The 24,501-nt window shown below is 37.8% G+C and overlaps 1 protein-coding gene and 1 long non-coding RNA gene across 3 annotated transcripts in view; one reads left to right on the top strand and one right to left on the bottom strand.

The window, feature by feature from the left end:
* Positions 1-1,044: 1,044 nt before the first annotated feature.
* LOC105486890 (uncharacterized) lies at positions 1,045-10,270 on the bottom strand. Its single transcript, XR_011610811.1, has 3 exons — positions 9,885-10,270; positions 8,280-8,318; positions 1,045-1,132 (listed from the first exon to the last, which is right to left on the bottom strand). It is a non-coding gene; the product is annotated as an uncharacterized lncRNA (long non-coding RNA).
* Positions 10,271-10,706: 436 nt separating this feature from the next.
* Positions 10,707-24,501, top strand: part of LOC105486891 (ubiquitin specific peptidase 47) — a 116,741-nt gene continuing 102,946 nt past the window's right edge. Inside the window, exon 1 of one of the 2 annotated variants that reach the window (XM_011749969.3) lies at positions 10,707-10,956. In XM_011749969.3, the coding sequence (XP_011748271.1) occupies positions 10,918-10,956 (39 nt within the window). In that variant the 5' untranslated portion in view covers positions 10,707-10,917. The remainder of the gene's footprint in view (positions 10,957-24,501) is intronic. The other variant, XM_011749970.3, reaches the window with a different exon arrangement.

Here is a 24,501-nt window from a genome sequence, read left to right as displayed (position 1 = left end):
GTCCTGCTGATTGGTCCATTTTACAGAGTGCTGATTGGTGCATTTACAATCCTTTAGCTAGACACAGAGCACTGATTGGTGCATGTACAATCCTGGAGCTAGACAGAAAAGTTCTCCAAGTCCCCACTGGACCCAGGAAGTCCAGCTGGCTTCACCTCTCAAAGGTACTTTTGTCAAAAATAAGAAATTAACATTGGTACATTAATATTAACCAAACTCTGACTTTGAATTTCACTAGTGTTTTCACTAATGTTCTTTTTTGTTCCAGGATCAAGTCTAACACATCATGTATTTAGTCCTTAACAGTTTTTATTTTTCTACCTCATTCTATTTGCATAACTTCATAGTATTATATAGTATGAGTGTGCCACAATTTACATGATCCTACTGACAAATATTTATGCTATTTCTAGTTTTGAGTTATTACAAACAATGCTATAACGAACATCAATATACATATGTCTTTGTACACTTGTGCTGTAAGATGATCTTAGAATTGTTGGGTCAAAGAATAGGCACATTTGAAATTTTTTATACACGTTGACATATTGCCTTTAAAATGCTTTTAATAGCTCATATTCCACCAAATTCAAATGAGAGCTTTTATTTCCCCATAAATTTTGCTAATCTAAGAGTGAAAATATCATTTCATTGTTTTCATTTGCAGTTATTTAATTATAAGTACATTTGAACATCTTTTCAGATATTTATTGACAGTTTATATTTCATTTTTTAAATTTTTTTTTTCTTTTTGAGATGAAGTCTTGCTTTGTCCCCCAGGCTGGATTGCAGTGGCGCGATCTCAGCTCACTGCAAGCTCTGCCTCCTGAGTCAGCGCCATTCTCCTGCCTCAGCCTCAAGAATAGCTGGGACTACAGGCGCCCGCCACCACGCCCTGCTAATTTTTTGTACCTGTTAGTAGAGACGGGATTTCACCGTGTTAGCCAGGATGGTCTCGATCCCCTGACCTCGTGATCCACCTGCCTCGGCCTCCCAAAGTGCTGGGATTACAGGTGTGAGCCACCGTGACTGGCCTATATTTCATTTTTTATGAGGTGCTAACTTACCTTCTAAGCATTCTTCTCTTGGGTTGTTCATCTTTTCCTTATTGATTTATAAGCACTCTTTTACACTGAAAAAAATAGCCATTTGGCATATTTGTTGCAAATATTTTTCCAGATGATATTTTGTCTTTTGACTTTGTTTATATTAATATTTGCTATACATGAGTTAAAAATTTTAAATTACCATCTTTCCCTTTACACTTCTGGCTTTTGGTTTGTTTCAAATCAATATTATTATAAAATATTCACCTTTGTATACATTATTTCTAATTCTCACAATGCTGCCAAGTAATTATTACAACTCAGCCTTCACATTCTCAAGGAGTGTTGAGATCTCTTCAAATGACAAATTTACAAATATTACTCTATTTCAAAGACATTACAAAATCATTTCTGAAAGTTTAACACTGTGACCCCAACTTTATTTTGCTAGATTCCTTCCTATTCTTGCACCTTAAAATTTGGGCACTTGTTGACCCCAAAGAAAGCTGAGTGAATCGTGGTCAGTTTGTCTTTGGTTGCCTTGGGCGCTGATATTTGCCTCTCCTCCTTCAATATGTTTACCAAGGCATATTCTGTTGACAAGAGCCTCTTTTTAATACTGTTGAACACACTGACCTATTAACCTTTTCTTTATGAATTTCTTCAGCTTAGAAAGAGGCAAGAAAGCACTTCTGTGGCAGTGACTTTTATCTTTATAAAATGTCAATAGAAAAATGCTACTTTAGGTCACAGAAACAATCTTTTTTTTTTGAGGTCACAATGGGTTAAGAGCCCCACGAATGTCCTCACTTGCTTACCTCATGAAAATATTTATACAAATGTTCCTAGGTTTCTCCCAGATTACATTTTCTTGAGCATCATTTTTTCTATTCTCATCTTCACACCAAAAGTTAGTCATCTTTTCAATATTCAGTGGTTTTTAACTTAATTGATGAGCTTTTTTTCCTTAGTGGATGCACTCATTTAAATAGTTTCCCAAATTACTTTTTCTTGTTCCTTATTGATGGTGTCTTTTCCACCATAAATATAAGTCATTGACTAATTTTACATCCCACTCTTTAACTTAGACAGAAGGCCTATTTTGTGGCTAAGATCCATCACTTTAATAATTTCTTCAATCTCATTACTAATAATTGAATTTCTTTTCAGAGTCATTTTCCACAAAGAAAATTCATGGAAGAACTACGTAAGTGGAGAAGACTAGGTAGAAATGAAACTATATCAAAGTGTAGTTGCCATACAATTAACTAGACTTACTCACTAGCTAAGTGACTAGTTTATTTATTCATTTATTCAACATGAATTTAAAAGCACCTACTATATGCCAGGTATTGTGAGGGCTGTGCATTCCCTCATGAAACTCAGTCTACTGCTAGGATAATTAGAGTCAGCATATATTGATTGCTTAGTATTTGTCAGACAGTGTGTGTTGAGTGCTTTAAACAGTTTACATGCATTTCCTCACTTGTAAGATGGGGATATTAGAAGTACTTATGCATAAAGTTGTTGAGAGAACTGAATAAAAAATATATGCAAAGGGGCCGGGCGCAGTGGTTCACACCTGTAATCCCAGCACTTTGGGAGGCCGAGGCGGGCAGATCACGAGATCAGGAGCTCTAGACTAGCCTGACCAACATGGTGAAACCCTGTCTCTACTAAAAATACAAAAATTAGCCGGACATGGTGGCGCATGCCTGTAATCCCAGCTACTCAGGAGGCTGAGGCAGGAGAATCGCTTGAACCCAGGAGGCGGAGGTTGAAGTGAGCCGAGATCGTGCCACTGCACTACAGCCTGGGCAAAAGAAGGAGGCGCTGTCTCAGGGGAAAAAAAAAAAAAGAGCAAAGGAAGGATCTAGAGCAGGACTCAATCTACATATTCAACCTTTTTTTTTTTTGAGACAGGGTCTCTCTCCTCACCCAGGCTGGAGTCCAGTTGTGTGATCTCGGCTCACTTCAGCCTCAACCTCCCAGGCTCAAGGGATCCTCCCACCTCAGCTTCCTGTATAGCTGGGACTACAGGGGTGCGCCACCACAGCTGGCTAATTTTTTATTTTTTGTAGAGATGGGGTCTCCCGATGTTGCCTAGGCTTCTCTTGAACTCCTGGGCTCAAGTGATCCTCTCGCGGCAGCCTCCCAAAGTGCTGGGATTACAGGCGTGAGCCACCATACCTGGTTATTCAACCAATCTTTTTTTTTTTTTTTTTTTTAATTTTTTTTTTTCGAGACAGAGTTTTGCTCTTTCTCCCGGGCTAGAGTGCAATGGTGCGGTCTCAGCTCACTGCAACTTCCGCTGCCCTCCGGGTTCAAGCGATTCTCTTATGTCAGCCTCCAGAGTAGCTGGGATTATAGGCGGCTGCCACCATGTGTGGCATTTTTTTTTTTTTTTTCAGCAGAGACGGGGTTTCACCATGTTTGCCAGGCTGGTCTCGAATTCCTGATCTCAGGTGATCCACCCGCCTTGGTCCCTCAAAGTGCTAGGATTACAGGCGTGAGCCACCGCGCCCTGCCTCAACCAATCTTAAGTGTTGTAGTTTTGTGATTATTACTTTCTTTACTAGTTAATACAACAACCTTGTGAAATGAGGCTGTTATCATCCCCATTTTACAGATAAGAAACTGAAGCTTGGTGGATTTAAGAGATCTACCCAAGGCATGTCATACAGTTAATAATAACAGAGGTAGGATTCAAACTCAAATAATGTATTTTCAGCTTATTCTTTCAAACACTTAGCTCCTTGGTCTTCTGTACTCTGGTTAACGTATAAAGTTCAAATTTCCTTTCTATAACAATTGTGCTACATGTCATGGACTTTTCCAGTCAACACGGCAAATGTTAAACTGATAAATGCCAAGGGTCTACTTTATTGCCCCCATTTAATAGTTGAGAAAATGGAGGTTCAGACAGGTCTTATATGGAGGAAGTGGCAGAGCTTGGATTTCAAAACAGGTAAATCTGGCTCCAAAGCCACATTACACTGACTAAAGATTTTCTCCTTAACCTTATTAAAACATAGTCATGGTGAAATTTTCTTTTCATTTTTATAATACACATTTAACCTTCTATTTTCACTGATTCTTAAATTGCATAGTATGACTTTGACTACATGCTTAGACTCGTGCAATGAAGAGTCTTGAAATATAAAAGAAAGAAAATAAAATCTTAAGTATTGCCATGAACATTAAAATATACCTTTTATTTTGGAATAATTTTATGTTTTCAAGAAAGTTATGAAGACAGGACAGAGAGTCTATATATACCTCCTCCACTTTCCCCCATTGCTAATATCTTACATTACCATGTTACACTTATAAAAACTAAGAAACTATCAGCAATGAACAAGTGGAATTTCAAATATAAAACACATTACCATTTACATTAGAACCCCCCAAAATCATACTTACCTATAAACCTAACCAAATATGTATGAGGTATATATATTCATGGAAAGTGACAAAAGTCTAATGAAAGATATCAAAGAACTAAATAAAGGAAGAGATATTCCATGTTCATGGATAGGAAGACTCAAAATGGTCAAGATGTCAGTTTTTCCCATCTTGATCTACAGATTCAGTGCAATCTCAATCACAATTCTGGCAAATTATTTTGAGGGTATTGACAGACTGATTCCGAAGTTTATATAGAGAGGAAAAAGACCCAGAATAGCCAACTCAATATTCAAGAAGAACAAAGTCAGAGGGCTGACTTCCAGACATACTTTAAAGCTACAGTAGTCAAGACAGTGTGGCATTGGTGAAAGAATAAACAAATAGATTAACGGAACAGAATAGAGAGCCCACAAACAGACCCACGTAAATACAGTCAATTAATCTTTGACAAAGGAGCAAAGGAAATATAATGGAGAAAAAAGTCTTTTCAACAAATGGTGCTGGAACAATTTTATGTTCACATGCAAAGAAACAAATCTAGCCACGGACCTTATACCATGCAAAAATGAACTCAAAATGGATCATAGACCTAAATGTAAACTTTAAAACTATAAAACTCCTAGATGATAACAAAGGAGAAAACCTAGATGACTTTGGATTCGGTGATAACTTTTCAGATACACCACCACAGACATGATCGATGAAATAAGTAATTGATAAGCTGGGCTTCGTTAAAATTAAAAATTTCTGCCGTGTGACAGACAATGTCAGGTGAATGAGAAGATGAGGCACAGACAGGGAGAAAATGTTTGCAAATGACACATCTGATAAAGAACTGTTATCCAAAATATACAAAGAACTATTAAAAATCAATAATAAGAAAATGAACAACCCAATTTAAAAAATGGGCAAAAGACCTGAACAGACACCTTACCAAAGAAGATAAACAGATGGCAAGTAAGTATATGAAAAGATGTTCAACATCATATGTTATTAGGGAATTGCAAATTAAAACGACGAGAGATACCACTATATATGTATCAGAATGGTCAAAATCAAAACTCTGATGATGTCAAATACTGGCAAAGACGTGGTGGAGTAATGGGAACTCTCATTCACGGATGGTGGGAATGAAAAATGGCACAACCACTTTGAAATGTTTAGTTTTGTAAAACTATGCAGTTTTTTAAATTTTAATTTTAATTTTTTTTATAAAACTATGTAAAAAAACTATGTAAAGCATGCAGTTTTTTTGTTTTGTTTTGTTCTGTTTTTTTACAAAACTGAACATACCCTTACTGTGCAATCTATCGGTCATGCTCTTTGGTACTTACCAAAATGAATTGAGAATTCATACCTACACAAAAATGTGCACGTGGATGGTTGTGTTTACTTTATTGGTAATTGCCAAAACTTGGAAGCAACTAAGATATCTTTCAGTAGGTGAATGGATAAATGAACTGTGGTACATCCAGATGATGGAATATTATTCAGTGCTAAAACAAAATGAACTATCAAGCCATGAAAAGACATGGAGGAAACTTAAATGCATATTACTAGGCAAAAGAGCCAATTTGAAAAGCCTACATACCATATGATTCCAACAATCTGGAAAAGGTAAAACTATGGAGACAGTAAAAAGATCAGTGAATGCCAGGAGTTAGGAGGGACGGAGGGATTAATAGGCAGAACACAGCAGATTTGAGGGCAGTGAAACTATTCTGTATGATAATGCAATGGTGGATATATATCATTATATATTTATCAAAACACATGGAATGTACAACACCAAGAATGAATCCTAATGTAAACTATGGACTTTGGATGATGATGATGTATCAATGTAGGTTCATCAGTTGTAGCAAATGTACCACTGTGGTGGCAGTTGTCAATAGTGGAGAGGGTGTGTATGTGTAGGGACAGCAAGTGTATGAGAACTCTCTGTACTTTCAGCTCAATTTTGCTGTGAACCTAAAATTGCTCTAAAAAACCAAAGTTTAATTACAATTTCTTCTCATTTACTATTTAAATATAGTCTTTGCTGTTAAGAACAAAAATAAAAGCTGGCTGTGGTGGCTCATGCCTGTAATCCCAGCACTTTGGGAGGCTGAGTGGGTGGATCACCTGAGGTCAGGAGTTCGAGACCAGCCTGACCAACATGGTGAAACCCTGTCTCTACTAAAAATAAAAAATTTGCTGGACGTGGTGGCGCATGCCCGTAATCCCAGCTACTCAGGAGGCTGAGGCAGGAGAATAGCTTGAACCCAGGAGATGGAGGTTGCAGTGAGCCAACATCACGCCACTGCACTCCAACCTGGACGAGAAGAGCAAAACTCCGTCTAAATAATAATAATAATAATAATAATAATAATAATAATAATAAAAATGAAGTGTATTAACTTTTTTAAAAAAATTTAAAAACTAAGAAAAGAACACTAGTACATAAATATTAACCAAATACAGATGTTATTTGAATTTTACCATTTTTTTTCATTAATGGCTTCTTCCTGTTTCGGGATCCACTTCAGAGTCCCACATTGCATTTACTTGTCATATTTCCTCAGTTTCCTCTGGTCTACGACAGTGTCTTATTCTTTCATTGTTTTTCATGACCTTAACAGTCTTGAGGAGTACTGACCAGGCATCCTGTAGAATGTCCTCCAAACTGGGTTTGTGTGATTTTTTTTTTTTTCATACTTTGACTGGGGTTATACTATGAACTTTTTCATTTGAAAAGGAAAAGGAAAATATTCCCAAAGAAATTAAAAGAAAAATCATCAGCCTCTGACCCACACCAGTCTTGTTTTTTGTTTTTCTGTTTTAAATTCAACAACAATTTATTAATGACCTACTATGTGTCAGGCATTGTTCTAGACATTGAGGATGCATTAAGGACAACCAGTTTAGACAGGATTATCATAAAAGGTCTCTCGGAAGATTTAACATTTGAGAAGCCCAAATGACAAGATTAAACTAGATAAGAGAAAGATCTGGGGGAAAAACATTTCAGGGAAAGGAAATAACTACTACAAAGGCTTTGGGGCAGAGACAAACTTTATGTATTTAGAAACCCCAGTAAAGGCAGAGTGGCTGGGTCATTAAGTGTAAGAGGAAGAGTGGCAGATGACTGGAGCAAGACAGACAGGGGCTTGATTACATTGGGTCTTACAGGCTATGGCAAAGAATATGAATTTTATTCTAAGAGGGATGAGATGTCTTTGGAAGATTTGGGAGGGATATGACATATTTTTGAAAGATCACTCTGGTTGCTCTATGGAATATGGATTGTTGAGGGATAAGATTAGAAACAGGAACCCAGTTAGGAGGTAACTGCAGTAGTTCAGGCAAAAGAATAAAGTAATTCGAGTGGGATGTGCAGTAGTGGATAGAAAGAAAAGTGGATGGATTTGAGATGTGTTTCAGAGGTGGAAGCAACAGCCCATATGAAAGGACTGAATGTAAGATGAAGAATGTAAGTCTCAGGTTTTTGGTTTGATAAACTGAATTGATGATGGTTGGGGAGAACTGATAGAGGATATGTTGCAGGAGGTAGAGAAAGCTTGGAAATCAAATGTTCTGTTCAGGTCAAGTTTAAATTTGGGATGTATTGAGCCATTAAAAAGGTAGATGTATGAGTTTACAGCCTATGGGAGAGGTAAGGACCGAAGAAATAAAATTCACATATAAAGTAAATCAACACATATCCATGTAATCTCAGTAACAATATATTAGGAAGAGTAGGCATATATTTGTATTTGTCCATTTATTCATTAATCCATTCATGAATCCACATACTTATTCCACAAATATTCATTGTATACTTACCAACCTATTAGGCTCTCCTGCAATAGTCAAGCCAGTGGCCTATAAAGAAAAGAGTGTGCAATCAGAAAAGGGGGATTGTGGGAAGAAAATGTTAGACTTTCTTTTTCTATTTGTTTTAATCTAAAAACACAAAATTAAATTTTACTTATATTGAATATATAAACACTGGCATCTCACTATTCCTGAATGAAAAGTGTGAGTTCTGCAATGTGGAGAATTCAGAGATTCCTTCATTTTCTTTTAGTATGTTGTGACTTATTCCAGTTTATGTGTGCTGAATTAAGTAGATTTATCAATTACCTTCTTATTTCATTATATCAACCTGTACTAAAATGAAAGTGGCTAAAAAGGATTTCTGGAAAGACAACATGAGTTTGAAACAATACTGCAAGCATAAGCAAAAAAGATGATGACAGATGACATTTCTACTTCTAGTGTGAGCACCACAGCAGTGGCCAGCACTACAGAAGACACCTTACTAAGTCATGGGATGACATTTTGTAAATAGAAGTTTGGAAATATTTCCATCATGTGATTTTGATGCAAAAATGATATATGTGAGCCACCCAAGGCTGGAACTATGGTGAAGCAAATGGTTTTCAAGGTGAAAACCATTCACCCTGGGCACAAAATTTAAGGGATGGTGCCAAAAATTCAATAATCAAGACAACTAATTTTAATGCAATATTTTAAAAAGTCAAAATTCATCTTAATCCATGATAATCAAACTATCAAAACCTTAAAGACAAGATCTATAACCCCTCAAAACTCATACATGAATGCTTAAAACTTGAAGACAGAAATTTTCAACCTCTTAAAAATCTTCTAAGCAATTTATTCCAAAGAGCTTTGAATCATTTGTAAAAATATAAAAATGCAACGTCTTCTGGTTGACATCAGGAAAGATGGAACACTACTAGTTGAATTTCAGGAAAAACCTTTGCATGGTTGGTGGATGGAATGGATAAAAATGAAACTTTCTTTTTTTTAAATCTTTCTTAACATGCATTAGGAAGAATGCTCAAGGATGTACTTCTTCCTTTAGGATCTACATCTTTGTGAGTTACCTTTTTTTCCAGCTTATAACAGTCATTAAAACCAAATACAGAAGTAACCTGACGTTGAATCAGACATTTTAATAACTATTTCACGAAGTATTATTTTTAAAATTAATGTAACTTAGTCAATCATATTGATTTCCCTAAATATTTTTAGTGGGAATAACAAAGATTTTTATACCATTAATATGGAAAATAACTCAGTTATTTTAAATGTTTATTTCATCTTTGTCTTAGCCTTTTTACATTTTACAAATGTTTTGTAATTCTGCACACAGAAGGACACGTATAAAACTTATATAAGTATATGGTTTTTTTTTGGTAACGGGATTACAATAAAAAAAAGTTTGGAGAACACAAGTGCAGGCAGTTAATGCTGTGGGTGTTAGGAACATGACAAGATTATATTATCTCAGCACGCTGTAAGATCACTGCATCCATAAAAGTCTTCATGAAGGAGCCCCGCTGAGTCTCCATAATGGAAGTAGGATTTGGAAAAATGACTACAGCAAACTTTGTTTAGTGTAACACAAAGCACCACGCTTACTGCTAGAGAAGATTAAAGTTCTCCAAAAACGTTAACGGAGATCACAGGTTGAAGCATACACAGCTCTACTCTTGGAGGCTAGCTCAGTCTCAGACTTGGCCCTGATGGAGAAGGAAGTTCTGTGGAAAGGGGGCAGGGGAGCGCCTCTCCAATGTAGTTGCGGGGGGCGGGCGGTGAGGACACCGCTTCATAAAGGAAGGGGTAGCTGCCTCCCCCAGCAGGGGGTGGCCCCTGAGGTCCCTCCAGCTGGGGGTCGTTGAGAAGGAGGGTGGGGAGAGGGGAAAAGAACGTCAGGAGAGTGAACGGGAGCAAATAAAACGCTGTTCATTCCGACTGGAAGGGCCAGAGCCGTGTCTAAGCGCGGGGGCCGGGAGGTGACCCGCGGTGGTGTCTCTACCAGGACGAGGCCTGGGGTATCTGAAGAGGGGATGACGTCCAGGCGCTTTGCTAACGGGAAGCCAGAAGGGTATGAGTTGCTAGGGTCAGAGAAGGAACTTTCGGCTGGTCTTTCCCTGCTGGGCAGAGTCGGAAGAGCCCCAGAAGGCAGGGAGGACAGTGGGCCTGGTCCTTCCCCGGCCGGCAGAGGGAGTCCCGAGATGGAACGTCCAGCTCTCCTCTAACGAAAAGCGTTTGCATGGCTGTCTTGCCAATTCTGTACTTCCCGGCACTGAGGAAGAGCCAAGGTGACTAGAAGCGAGCGACAAGTGCCGGCCACCTCGGGCGCCAGGCGCCGGGCTTGGAGCCCGACGGGCCGAATTCTCGCGAGAGCGGCCGCCGCCATTTTTCCATTGATTGCAGCGGGCTGGGGGAGGGGCCGACGACGAAGGCGGCGGTGGTAGCGGCGGCGGCGGCGGCGGAGCCCTGGGTAGGTGTCTGCGCGCTGGTGTCTGAGGCCCAGGGTGAGGCCTCCGCGATTGCTGGAGCGCAGGCGGTGGAGAGGATGACTGCCGTTGCCATTCTCTCTTGAACTAGCGAGCCGCCGCCACCCTCCACCCTCCCCCGGCAGGGCGGAGAGAAGCGGCCGGAGTCAGCGATGGTGCCCGGCGAGGAGAACCAACTGGTCCCGAAAGAGGTGAGGGCCCCCACAGGAGGTTAGGCCTGAGGCCTGCGGCCGCTCCCGGCAACACAGGCCCGGGCCGGGGTTCGGCTGCGGGCCCGGCCAGGGTGCAGGCTCTGCCGTGGGGGAAGGAGGAGGCGTGAGGCAGTCGGGGGTGGACGGTGGGTGCGGCGAGCAGTTGGGAGACCCGCTGGCTCTAGGGGTCGGGGAGCGGACCTCCCGCCTCGGGTTTTATGGGCTGGACGAATAAAGGAGCGGACGGGAAGGAATCAGGTTCTACTTTAGGGGAGAAGGTGGCCTTTTAAGTTCTTGTTTAACGTGTCGAGCCGAGAGAGATCATTTCAAAGAAAACATTCTGGAACAGTTGCCTATGGGCACAGCAGGGTGACGGTGCGGCTTCAGGGTTTGACAGTGGCAGCGTATAGCTTTCAGCGCTTGTGAAATCTACACCCAAGTGAGATCTGTGGGAGGGCAGACTTAACTGTTACGACTTTTTTTTCAACTCCTGTTACTTGGTAGTACTATTGGCCTGCTTAAATGAGGCCTACTTAAGATCGTGGAAAAGTAGTACATGGGACATTAATGTAAAGGAAGGAGATAGGAGAACATTACCATATGGAGAGCTGAACTCTTTTTTTCTTTTTGAGGTTGGGTTGTGTATGCCAATTTGAGTGACTTAAGTGATACGAGAAGCCTTGACTAGTTGGGTTCTCTTGAATAGTAGTAGAAGATTAAGGGTAGAATCCAGCACTGGCCAGCGAATTTCAACATATTAATAGTATCTCTGTTGGCTTTATAAATATCTTCGGCGTATTCAAACGTGTATTTTTAACTGGCTGATCATCAGGCTAATGCTTTGGATTTTTATTTCTCATATACCTTAAATAGAGACAAGTGTTGGATTAAATTAGCTATGTGGAATCTTGAAATTTATGAGTGATCATTTACAGATTCTTAAATTTTTTTGTGCCTGTTTTACTTGTTTTGTAGCAATTCTTTGCTACTTAAGCACTGACACCATGCAAAGGTGTTATTATTGGAGTTATGTACCTGTATGATACAGGTATTTTCCCAGCTTTGTCAGATGGACAGTGATAGTTGTTTTGCAAGGACGATTTTTGTAAAAGGCAGAGAGTTATGTGTCAGTGTGTGTTCATCAAGCGTCACCAACTCTGTGCAAAGCAGATAAGCAGATGAGTTAATCAGAATTCTTGCCTTGGGAACTTTCTGAGCTACTAAGAAAGGGAACACTAGTGTTTGTTGAACTCCAATTAGGGACTAGGTACTTTACCACATAAGTAATTATGCAAGGAAGGAAGTGATAGGTGCTGTAAGAAAGGTGTAAATATGTGTTTCGTTTTAGAGCTTCATATTGCTGGTTTTCATTTTTATAAAAATATTCTTTCTCAATTTTTTTGATCGTTAGAAAAATATCATATAGGTGGAACTCTGCTTTAAGAAAACTCAACATTAGATTTATTTCCCTATTAACTTGATTTATAGAAAACATGATATAATAATAGATACCGAGCTTTGCAGAAACATCTGTTGTGTAAAAAGTGATAGCAGCAATGAAAGTTTAAAGATTAAATGCCTGTCCTTTAAGATTAAATCCCTTCCCTGAGGCTTTACATTCATCACAACTTTTTTTCCCCCCCTTTCTACTTTTTATGGACCGTATGCCTTTATTGTCTATTCCTTAGTCTCATCTTTAGTCTTCTTTTTCCCTGGTTCCTTTCGTGATTCCTGGAAGCATGATCTGTGGTTCTTACCTTTTATAGCTAGCCAACTAGCTTTTTCTTCTTTGATGGCCACACTCATTCTTTGTTAAAGTGATTGCCTCCACTTCCATGTTTGCTTCTGGATTACTGGAAACTTTCTGAAAGTCACCAGTTATCTCTTAAATGACCAAAATCTTTGGCTTTTTTTTTTTTTTTTCCTTCTTGCCTCTTCTGCTCTTTGAATTCTCTGCAGGATTTGATAGTTTTTTAAAAACCAATTTCTTTATTTTAGTGATACTCCACTTTTCTGGTCATTTTCCCACCTGTTTGTCCTATCTGCCCACTCATTTGTTCAAGGCCTTTGTCATCTTTTTTGTATTCTTAATTAGCACTTTTGTGTGATCCTTGAAGCTCCCGGACAGGTCTTTTTAAGTAGTAGTAGAATCATACAGTGCTAAAGCTAAGAGAAAGCATAATCATCATCTAAGTTACCCCTCCACTTCACAGTTGAGGGAATTAGGCCCAGAAGATTGAAAGTGACTTGTTCAGGGTCAAATAATGAGTAAATGGCAGACCTAGTGCTAGAACTCACGTCCTCTGCTACTATTCCCTTGATTATACTCTATTTTACAGAGCCCTCCATGTAATTTAGAGGCTCTGTAAGAATAGTTTGTAACTCTAAGTACATATACCATGTGAAAATAAATGGCAAATTAAAAAATTTGTTGCATTTATTTTAATGACTTATCAATCTAAAGATTTTTTTTTTTTGAGGACCTTTGTATAGGGAACCTCTGACCCCTACTAGATTTAGATTTTGGTTAGATGTGGGCACGTGTGCATGCATGTGTTGATGTGTATAGTTGTTCAGTGAATAATATATTTTGGTCCCTGAAACTCAAGGACAAGTGTACCTTTAGAGGACTCTTGAAGAAGACAGCTTAGTGTAGTACGGGCATTGGCAAACCACGGCCAGTGGTCCAGATCAGTTCATAGCCTGTTTTTGTATGGCCCGTGAGTTAAGAATGAGTTTTACATTTTCAAATTGTTGAAGAAAAAAAGTCAAAAGAATTATAATAGTCTGTGACACATGAAAATAATAAGCAATTCAAATTTTAGTCTTGGAACAGCTATGCTGTTTATTTAGTATTTTTGTATCGCTACGACAGCAGAGATGAGTAGTTGCTACAGAGACTCTATGCAGGATAAATTTGAAATTACTTAGGTTGGTATTCAAGGCCCAGTACAATTGATTCTGGCCACAACCTGTCCTTCCAGCTTATCTCTTCTCCCATGAAACAGGTTTTTAATGTAGTCAAACAGGTTTCTCTCTAACTTGCATTTCGCTTCTATTTGTGCTGTCCCCTCCTTCCTGTTCAAAACTTCATACACATTTTTCCATAAGTACCTCATATCTCAGTTATTCTAAATAGCCTTTTCTGACCATTTTAACCTTAGAGATTTCTCACTCTTAGAAGACCTTTATGTGGGAATAGAATTCATTTGGCAATTACAAGATGGTGCTTGGCGACATCTATTATGATCTGCAACTGTAATCTACATTTTATATATTATTTGTTGTGAATTCCTTGACAACAAAGACTGTGTGTGTTTCTCTTTCTTTGTTTTTCGTTTTTGTAGGTTTGTATTATAGGTTTAAGACAGCGTCTTTCCTGGAGCAGATATTCAGTAAATATTCGTTGGTGTGGTGACAGGGTTGTAAGCAAATTTAGCATTCTAACCAATTATCCTGTCCTTGGAGGTTTTCCACAGCATCATTGGCAAGCTGTTTTCCAACTTTTGCTTTAATACATACTTTCATGACTAATCTTTGATAACATCTTTGTCTTAGAAGAGATGTTATTTTTAAGTTTTTGAGTTGAGAGAAGTCTAGATCTCTATAGCTGCCATCTTTTGATAGTTGCCTTACAGAAATGTTAAAGCATTTCCCATTGGATAGTTTTTCTCATCATTGAAGATGGAAGAGGGCAGCAGGAGAACTAACCTCTTCTGTTCCGAGCATCCTCAGTTCTTTAACTGTTTCTTAGTTCCTCTCTTTTGGACATAATCCAGGGTTTTTGGTATTCCTCCTAAATTGTACCCAGAAAGAGCAAAGAGAGTGGTATCTTCATTGTGGTGAAGAACAAAGCTTTTCACCTGTTTCATTCTGCTATATGTCTTTGAATTGTAGTATATTGATTTTGGCTTTGAGGTCTCTTTTAATATCATCCCAATTTTAATTATTGTTTGGTTGCTATTTTGTTATTCTGTTTTCTTATAAGGATGTGTGTCGTTAATATTCATTGAGTACTCACTGTGCATCTTACTGTATTCTGCCAAATAGGAAAAACTGAGAATAGAAAAATTTGTTCTCTCAAGTATCTTATAGAATAATCAAGGATAAGGTACACATTTACTGATGCTTCAAAAATAATACTTAAACTGCAGTACTTAAAGTAGTGCTCATGGACTCTGTAAATCCAGAGAAAATGGAAAAAATGAAGGAAAAAGAGTAGAAATGTAAATTCTTTATCTCTGGATTTTTTTCTCCTGTCTTTCATGCAATCACTACTTCTGTCTGGAACTGGTTTTGGCATCTAATGATGATGATGATAGTAATAACCAGTATTTATTGAGCATTTATTTATATACCAGATACTGTTGGTTGTACTTTGTATTAACTCATTTGAGCTTCACAGCAACCTCAGAGTACATATATAAGACATATTGATAGCAAAAACCACTTGTTTTTATTTCTATTGTCTGACTTCTTATAAAATCCATTCATCAGTATCTTTTATAGAACATATCAAATGCATGTTCTTTTAATTTTATTTTTCCTAATTAAATTACCTGAGGAAATGTGCTGCAATTGTCCTTCTTGATTTTAGTGATTCTTTTAAAATGAGCCTTTTTCTTAAATTTCAAATGTTGACTGTCTCTTACCAGTAAGAGACAAGTTTGTCAAGTTATACCTGCCAGGGTTGTAAACAAATTGGAGTGTTTTAAAGTCATTATTTTAGATATCATTGGAAATGCTCATTTAATGAATGAAAGCAAAGCTGAATGCAGAGTTGTATATGATTCTAATTTTGTCAAGGAAAAAATGAACAATTTAGGGTTATATGCATTGAAAGATTAGAAGGAATACACTAATATTAAGAGTTGCTATTTCTGGATGTCTGGATTATTGGGATACATATTTAGACTTTCATATTTAAAAATGACCATGTACATTATTTTCAAAAACAAATTAAGATGATCTGATTGTAGTTTCGGGGGTATTTACATAGTGTTGTTAATTTTTTGTGCTCACAGTTTTCCTATTTCCCCTCTCTTCTTACTCTGTGTATTTGCCTTGAGTAATCGGATCCACTTGTATAACTTCAACCTTTGATTGTGATTTACACATTTATATCTCTAGCCCTGAGCCCTTCTAGATTCAGATTTCCACTTGCATACTGGATATCTCTACTTGGTTGTACTCTAGGACCCACAAATTAAATATAGGTAATATCAAGCTTATTTCTCCTTTCCTTCTCGCAACCCAATTCTTGGTGTTCTCCTGTTTCAGTTAGTGTTATCGCCATCTATTTATATGCTTAAGTTAGAACCGTTTTTGACTCCTCTCTTTTCCTTTTTCTCACATGTAGTTCACCACTTAGAAAATATCTCTGTGGGCCGGGCGCGGTGGCTCAAGCCTCTAATCCCAGCACTTTGGGAGGCCGAGACGGGCGGAACACGAGGTCAGGAGATCGAGACCATCCTGGCTAACACAGTGAAACCCCGTCTCTACTAAAAAATACAAAAAAAAAAAACTAGCCAGGCGAGGTGGCGGGTGCCTGTAGTCCCAGCTACTAGGGAGGCTAAGGCAAGAGAATGGCGTAAACCCGGGATGCGGAGCTTGCAGTGAGCCGAGATTGCGCCACTGCACTGCAGCCTGGGGGACAGAGCGAGACTCCGTCTCAACACACACACACACACAAAAAGAAAATATTTCTGTGTCCTTATCTTTCTATCCATGGCTCTGCCTTTGTCTAATTATTGTATTTTCTCCAATGTAACCTTTCTAATTGGTCACTCTGCTTCCAAGGCCTTTCCTTTCCTAACCATCTTCCCCACAACTGCCAGGGTTACTTACCAAAACAGATGAGATTAAGATTTACCTGTTTTAAAGTTTATAATTATTACCCTCTGATTGCAATTTGAATGATAGGTACTATTTGTAAACAGTATGTGCTAGACACTATGCTAACCAGTTTACATATATTATCTCATTTGACAGTATGATAGTATTAGCTATTATTCTTCATTATCCATTTTACACATGAAGAAACTAGGCTTAAAGATGTTAAGTAACTTGCTCAAAGTTACATAGCTGTTTGATTCTAAATCAAGGTAGCTTTAACCAGTGGGAAAGTCCTTGATAATATGGACTCAGTTGATTTTTTAAATTTATTTTTATCAAAGTTATATTTAATACATGCACATATTTATAAGAGTCAAATAGCTCTGCAGAACTACAGTCACTTGTCACTTAATGACGAGGATCTATTCTGAGAAATGCATCATTAGACATCATCTGAACATGATACAATGTGCTTGCATAAACCTAGATGCTTTAGCCTACTACACACCTAGGATATATGGCATAGCCTATTGCTCCTAGGCTAGAGACCTGTACAGCATGTTACTGTATGGAACACTGTAGGCAGTTGTAATACATCATAAGTCTTTGTGTGTTCAAACATACAGAAGGTACAGTAAAAATACGGTATTTATAATCTTATGGGACCACTGTCATATTTGTGATTCACTGTTGACCAAAATGTCTTGATATGGCACATGACTGTATTTACAAAAACAGTAGGTCTCTGCAAATTTCCCATCATTTCAGGTTTTTGATACTTACTTCCATATTTGAAATGAGCGTTTTGTTGTTGTTGTTGTTTTTTGTTTTTTTGAGACGGAGTCTTGCTCTGTCACCCAGGCTGGAGTGCAGTGGCATGACACCAGCTCATTGCAACCTCTGCCTCCCAGGTTCAAATGATTCTCCTGCCTCAGTCTCCCGAGTAGCTGGGACTACAGGCACGCGCCACCACACCTGGCTATTTTTTTAATTTTTAGTAGAGACAGGGTTTCACAGTGTTAGCTAGGATGGTCTTGATCTCTTGACCTTGTGGTCCACCCGCCTCGGCCTCCCAAAGTGCTGGGATTACAGGTGTGAGCCACCATGCGCAGCCGAAACTAGCGTTTTTATAGTGTTACTTCTTGATTTTTCAGTTTAAGGTATTTTTCAGTCTAAGTAAAAATGAGGGTTTACCACTATCCCCAACAACACACAAACACACTTTTTAACCCTGCCCAGTACTCCCAATATTGTCATACTGCAAGTTGTTTGGATACATCAGTATTTCGTAGAGATGGGGTCTCACTATTATTGCACAAGCTGGTCTTGAACTCCTGGACTTAATCCTCCTGCCTCAGCCTCCCAAAGTCCTAGGGCTACAGGTGTGAGCCACCATGCCCGGCCTGGATACATCAGTATTTCAAAGTTTATAATGACTCCATTTTCACCATGTTAGCCAGGCCAGAGTTAGTAATTTTTAACAATTTTGCTTTGCTTAGTTTTCTGTATACTTATTAAATTAGCCAAGTGGTTATCAGTTGGGGCCCATTTTCACGCCAGAGGACATTTGACAATGTTGGGGGAGTGGAGGAGAGTGTGGGTTTGTGCTACTGACATCTAGTGGGTAGAAGCCAGGTATACTGCCAAGTATTCTTATGCACTGCACAGGACAGCCTCCTGTAACCAAGAATTAAAAGGCCCGCAATGTCAATAGAGCTGTTGTTGAGAAACCCTGATTTAGTCCAAACTATCTCTCAAGTGTATGATGGCTTATCTTCAAACCTACCAATTTTGACTTCATAAGAAGCTCTTTCCCAGGCCCTCTGACCTGCTCCAGTTTGAACTCGTTAAAGCTAGAACTTTTGTGCAGCTGTTGTCTTGGACTTGCTTTACTGTCATCTTAATGATTCTCTCAGTTCTGTCTTGTTTTGGAGCCGCTGTTTCTGTATCTGGTATCTTTGGCTGTCTTTGTTTACGTTCTCATTTTGAAGGGCCACTTTAAATTGTTTTCTGGATGGGATAGTTTTTTCAAGACTCTACGTGTCTGTAAATGTTTTTTCTCCCCTCTTGTTTTATGGATAGTTTGACTGGGCAGAGAACTCTGAGTCAGAAATAATTTTTTCTCAGAATTTTGAAGGCATTGCTCTACTCTCTTCTATTTTTCTGTGTTGATGTTGAGATCAGATGCTTAGAAGATCCTTTTCAACTATTTTGAAACTTTCTTTTTTTCTCTTTGCAAGCTGGAGAGAGAATCTTTGTCCCCAGAGTTCTGAAATTATTGTATTATGTAGTTAGATATGTGTGTTTTTTAAATTCATTCTGCTACTCCTGTTCAATCTGGAATTTATCTCATAAATTCTATAAATTTTCCTTTATTTCTTTGATTTCCTCTCCTTCATTTTATCTCTCCTCTCTCTTTTGAATTCCTATTGTTAGATGTTGGGCCTACTGATGGGTTTCTCTAATTTTCTTGTCTATTTTCATTATGTTTTTTTCTTTGCTTTCTGGGAGATTTTTCTCAACTTTGTCTTCCAGTTCTTCTACTAAGTCCTTATTTCTGCTGTCATATGTATGGTTTCCATTCCTTTTTTTGAAAAAAAAATCCTATATTTGTTTTATGGATGCAGCGTCTTATCTCTCTTAGGAAATATTGGTAGTTTTTTTTTTTTGTCTGCGTATTCTTTTTCTTCCAAATTTCCTTTTTCTGTTTGTTTACTTTGGTCTTTATCTTTCATATTTGTTGCTTTTCTTAGATGTCTCATGATCCTTGGAAGTCTGTGCTTATTTAAGAGAGAGGCCCTAGGCTGAATGGAAGCTCTGCTTCTGTGTGATTATGGTTTTCTCTGTAGAATGGTAAATCTGGATGATTTCCTTGCAGACTCCCAGTCTTAGTCCATTTGGACTGCAAAAACAAAATATCATAAACTGGGTGGCTTGTAATCCACAGAAATTTATTTTTCACAGTTTCTGTGAATGAGGCTGGGAAGTCCAGGATAAAGGTGCCAGCAGATTTGGTGTCTAGTGAAGGCCTGCTTTCTGGTTCACAGAGTAGCACCGTCTCGCTGTGTCCTCACATGGTGAAAGGAGACAAGGAAGCTCTCTGGAGCCTTTTTTACAAGGGCACTAATCTCATTTATGAGGGCCCTGCCCTCTTGATCCAGTCACCATCCAAAGATCCCACTTCCTAATATCATCATATTGGTAAGTAGGGTTCAACATGTGAATTTTGGGGTGAAGAGACATAGGCATTTAGACCAGGGCACCCAGTGACACATCTTTTCTCTTGTGCTGGATTGTTTTCCCAGACAAAATTTCTCATCTTTTGCCAGGAGAGAATAAGCTTGAGAGCTGAGTAGGAAAAGGGGACATGGGTCTCATCTTTAAGCATGCAGATTAACCTAATTCCCCAGTTTTCATTATGGCACCCTTCAAATTCAATTGAGCATGTTGTCCTCTAGTCTAGATATGTCCTGTTATATGCTCTCCAGGGATTGTTTAGTCTTTTATCAGAAGGGGTTGAAGAGTAGAAGAGGAGGTCTGGGGGTTTTCACTACTTCTTAGATTTCAGTCAGTTCTAGTTTGGACTCCACTCTCACTCCCAGAGTGTCTGAAACTTCCAGTTCCTGAGCCCCTTAGTTTATTTTTTATTTGTTTGCTTTAATGTATTTACACAAGAATTGCAGAAAGAGTACAAAGTTTCCATATACTCTTCACCCAGCTTCTTTTTATCTTAACATCTTATATAACCATAGAACAATGATCAGAAGTAAGAAATTAACCTTAGTATAATACTATTAACTACACTGCAGAATTTATTCAGATTTTACCAATTTTCCCACTCATAGTTTTTGTTTGTTTCAAGATCCAAATTTAGGATACCACATGGCATTTACTTATATCTCCTAGTTTCCTTTTATCTGTGATAATTTTTCAGTCTTCATTTTCAAGATCTTGACACTTTTGAAGAATACTGGTCAGTTATTTCGTAGAATGGCTCTCAATTTGGGTTTGTGGGTGTTCTCTCAGGAATAGATTGAGGTTATGAATTGAAAAGAAGGATTTTCACAGACGGGATGTGTTCCTTTCAGTGCATTATGTTGTAGGGGTGTGGGCATGATGCTGATATGTACTACTGATGATGTTACCCTTGATCACTTACTTGGGTAAGAGGGTGTCTGCTAGGTTTCTCCACTGTCAATTTACTATTTTCCCCTGTAATAATTATTAAATGCTTTGATTTAAAGTTATTCAACCAGGCGGGTCAAACTTTAAAAATAAAATAGCTTTTAAAAATCAAATTCTTTGAGACCATGCAGATATCCTGTTTCCCCCTAAATTTCTGCCCACTAATTTTATCATCTATCTGTGATCTTGTCTGCAGCAATTATTAGAGGCTTAATAATAGTGATTTTCTATTTCTCTCATTATTTCTACATTTATTAATTGAAATTCTTCTGTGAGGAGAATTTGTCCCTCCCCCCCATTTATTTACTTATTTATTTATATCAGTGTAGACTTATGGATATTTATTTTATTCTTTGGATTATAATCCAGTTTTCTGTCATTTATTTTGTTGATCAAGCTGTTCCAATTTTGGCCAGGGGGCACTTTTTCTGGTGGGCTTCTGTGCTCATCTTTGCTTTTTGAGCACTCACTTCTTTACTTTCCAACACCACATAATGCTTCAGCCCATCTTATGTTTTCCTTGCCCCAACACTTCTCCAAGGAGTTTAGAGGTCTTTTGGTGTACTAAATGTCAATGTGATATAAACTAGGTGTCTTTGGCTTTCCTCTAGGCTAATGTGGAATTCAGCCTTCCCAGGTGTAATTGTCATTGCCACTTATTCTGTTTTCTAGCTTTTAAAATTATGTTTCTGTTTCTTTGGGGTTAATAGTCTTTCAAAAATTTCTTTACTGGGAAGCATCAGAACTAAATCCTTATATTCAATCTATCCTCTTTAACCAGAGATTCTTAATGTTTTTGTCTCATGCCCCAAGCCAGTTTTGTACAAACCACATTCCACTACATTAGTTGCTGTTCCCCAGATGTGCTGTTACATGTTCATGTATCACTTCTGTACCCTTGCCCTGAGTGAATACCATGAAGTATTTCTTTTTGTCCTCCAGTTTTTAAGGAGTTTTAAGTGGGTGGACTTTGATTTTACATGAAAACAACTATTTGAGTAATTAGGATTCTTGCCTATCTTCTATTTTCTCTTTTTTGGATTAGTCATATAAATTTTTTGTCTCTTAGTGCCCAGATACTGTAATTTTTTTGCCAAATGGAAAGGAGGAGTTCCTGCATCTCAAGAATAGTAGGGTATGGTGATAGCCCAAATTAGAAAGAAAAGATTGTATCAAAAACAGGGGTTGCAAAAAACATAGCATTAAATATATATTTAAATACCTATTGTGAATTAAAGTTGCAAAAGACATCTACTTTTGGAACAAATTCCTTGGTGTTAAGGACCTTCTTCAGTTCAGGCAGCATGCTTAGGTGGCATGATATGCAGAGGCGTATTCTGTTACGAGGTTTATGACACAGATTTTCAAATCTAACATACAGACATTCTCCATTGTGACAAAGTACTTGGCAAAATGATTGTGCTTGGCAGTGATGGCAGATGACTGACAAAAAACGATGTGATCTTTCACATCAACATTCTTAAAGAATATGTTTTTTCCTGAGCCTGGTTTTTACTGGTATAGTGTAAGAAAGGACGGATGTAGTTGTAGTGTGAGTAAATAGATATGTCCTCTGTACCTTACTGCATACTTCCATTTACTTTGTCCTTAGGTGTGGAAGTAATAATTGCCCTCTTCTTTCATTTAATGAAACTAAACTGAAACATGCATACATAAAGTGTCCATGTATATGAATGTTTTAATTTATGCAAAACTGTTACTGATATAACCTGCTGTTGAGAGATTACAGTTTTTGTAAAAATTACTGAGCTGTGTCTCAAGTTTTGATGTTCTTTAAAACATGCTCTTAAAATCCTATCCAACCAGCAAAATCCAGCCTGAAAATTCTCCTCTTTCAACCTGATTGCGTATTCTTAACTCTAAAATCCTACAGCACCTTTGGCATTTGAAAAATTCCGCGTCTTTATTATAAGTTATTTGTTATTTCAGTTAATACCTTCTATTAGATTGGAGGTTCCTCAGAGTCAGGACACTACAGCTGGAATCCCTAGGTTCAAATACCAGCTGTCTGACATTGGACAAATTCCTTAACTTGTCAGTACCTTAGTTAATTAAGGATAATTCTAACTACCTCCTAGCATTCGTGGGAAGATTAAGTGAGTTAATACATGTAATGTGTCATGCACACAATAAGCTATCAATAGATGTTAGGTATTACCACCTTCTGTTACTACCATCATTTCTGTTATTACCTTCATTTCTATATCCTCCCCCAGGGGCCATCACAATGTGCTGTACGTTGTTGTTATTCAACAAATATTTGTGGATTAAATGAAAATGAAATTATATTTTAGTTATGCAAGTCATTTGAAGTTATAGTTCTGATTACAGCCTGTCAGCTACATATCTTAATGTCTATAGCACTAATCCTAAATTATTGTTAGATTTGACAGGTTCTCTTATATGATCAAGTAAGACCTACTGTTACAGCTTTGAAAATTGGAACACATAACAAAGTGAAAGTATTAAAAGTAAAAGAAATTTTGAGTTAAGCTAATGAGCTTCTGAGAAAAATTAGTTTGGTTTATATAGGTGGTTGTCAAAATAATTCACTAGATTAACACATTTCTTGTTTAGTAGGATTCAGTGCGAAATTTTAAAGCAGGATCCATATTAAGACAAAGTTTCTGAGAGAACTTGATGTGTTTGATAATTCTGATTTTCTGTAGCTCTGGTGTAGAACTAGTTGACATGGATAGAAGAGACTGTCCCTATCAGTGGTACTATGATGATGCTTTAGATTTGATGCTGTGTAGTGGACTGCTTCTATACTAATAATTTTCAAATATTAGTGTAATATGCTTATATTAAATAAAGTGGCTTTCTAGTAGAGAAAAATTAAAGAAAGGCTAAGTGACATAATTCAGAAAAAGGTCTAGAACTTAAATCTTTCTATATAAAGATGTGAATCCGATACCTTTGGTAAGATTATAGGTTTAACTTCAGGAAAATAATGAACCTCATTTACAAACTCTGTGAAAATTTTTAGTACAACCAAAGCATTCTAGTTTACTACAAATACCTTTCTTGTTTTAAATACTTATTTGTATTTAATAATGAATACACTTTCATTATTTTTAATGTAGATTTCCATGGCTCCTGATTTTATAGAATTCATTCAGTTAAACATTGAGTTAGTAGCTAACAAGAACTACTACAGAGATACTCAAAGATGAATAAGGAATCTGGCCTAGTTCTAGATCCTAGTCTAGGCTAATGGAAGAGACAAACAGGTGACCAGACAAATATATAATGTGGAAATAAAGTGGGACCATAGAGCGGGGAGCAGCTGGCTTTCTCTAGGGGATTCTGTGAGAAAGTAATCACAAAGGCTGACTTGATTATTATGTAGAGAAGGAGGAATAGTGTTCAAAACAAGAAAGTTTGTAGTGCATTTTAGAAAGTGGCAAAAAATTTAGTGTAGACGCATGGGACGCCTCGTTCTGGCAGGTTGTGTCTAAAAATTCCAAAGGCTTTGTGTGTCCAGAGTTTATATTTTTATTG

The sequence above is a fragment of the Macaca nemestrina genome, chromosome 12 (assembly GCF_043159975.1).
Source record: "Macaca nemestrina isolate mMacNem1 chromosome 12, mMacNem.hap1, whole genome shotgun sequence".
NCBI classification, from domain to species: domain Eukaryota; kingdom Metazoa; phylum Chordata; class Mammalia; order Primates; family Cercopithecidae; genus Macaca; species Macaca nemestrina.
The sequence above is the reverse complement of the archived record's forward strand: the minus strand, read 5'-3'. Positions and strand labels throughout refer to the sequence as shown.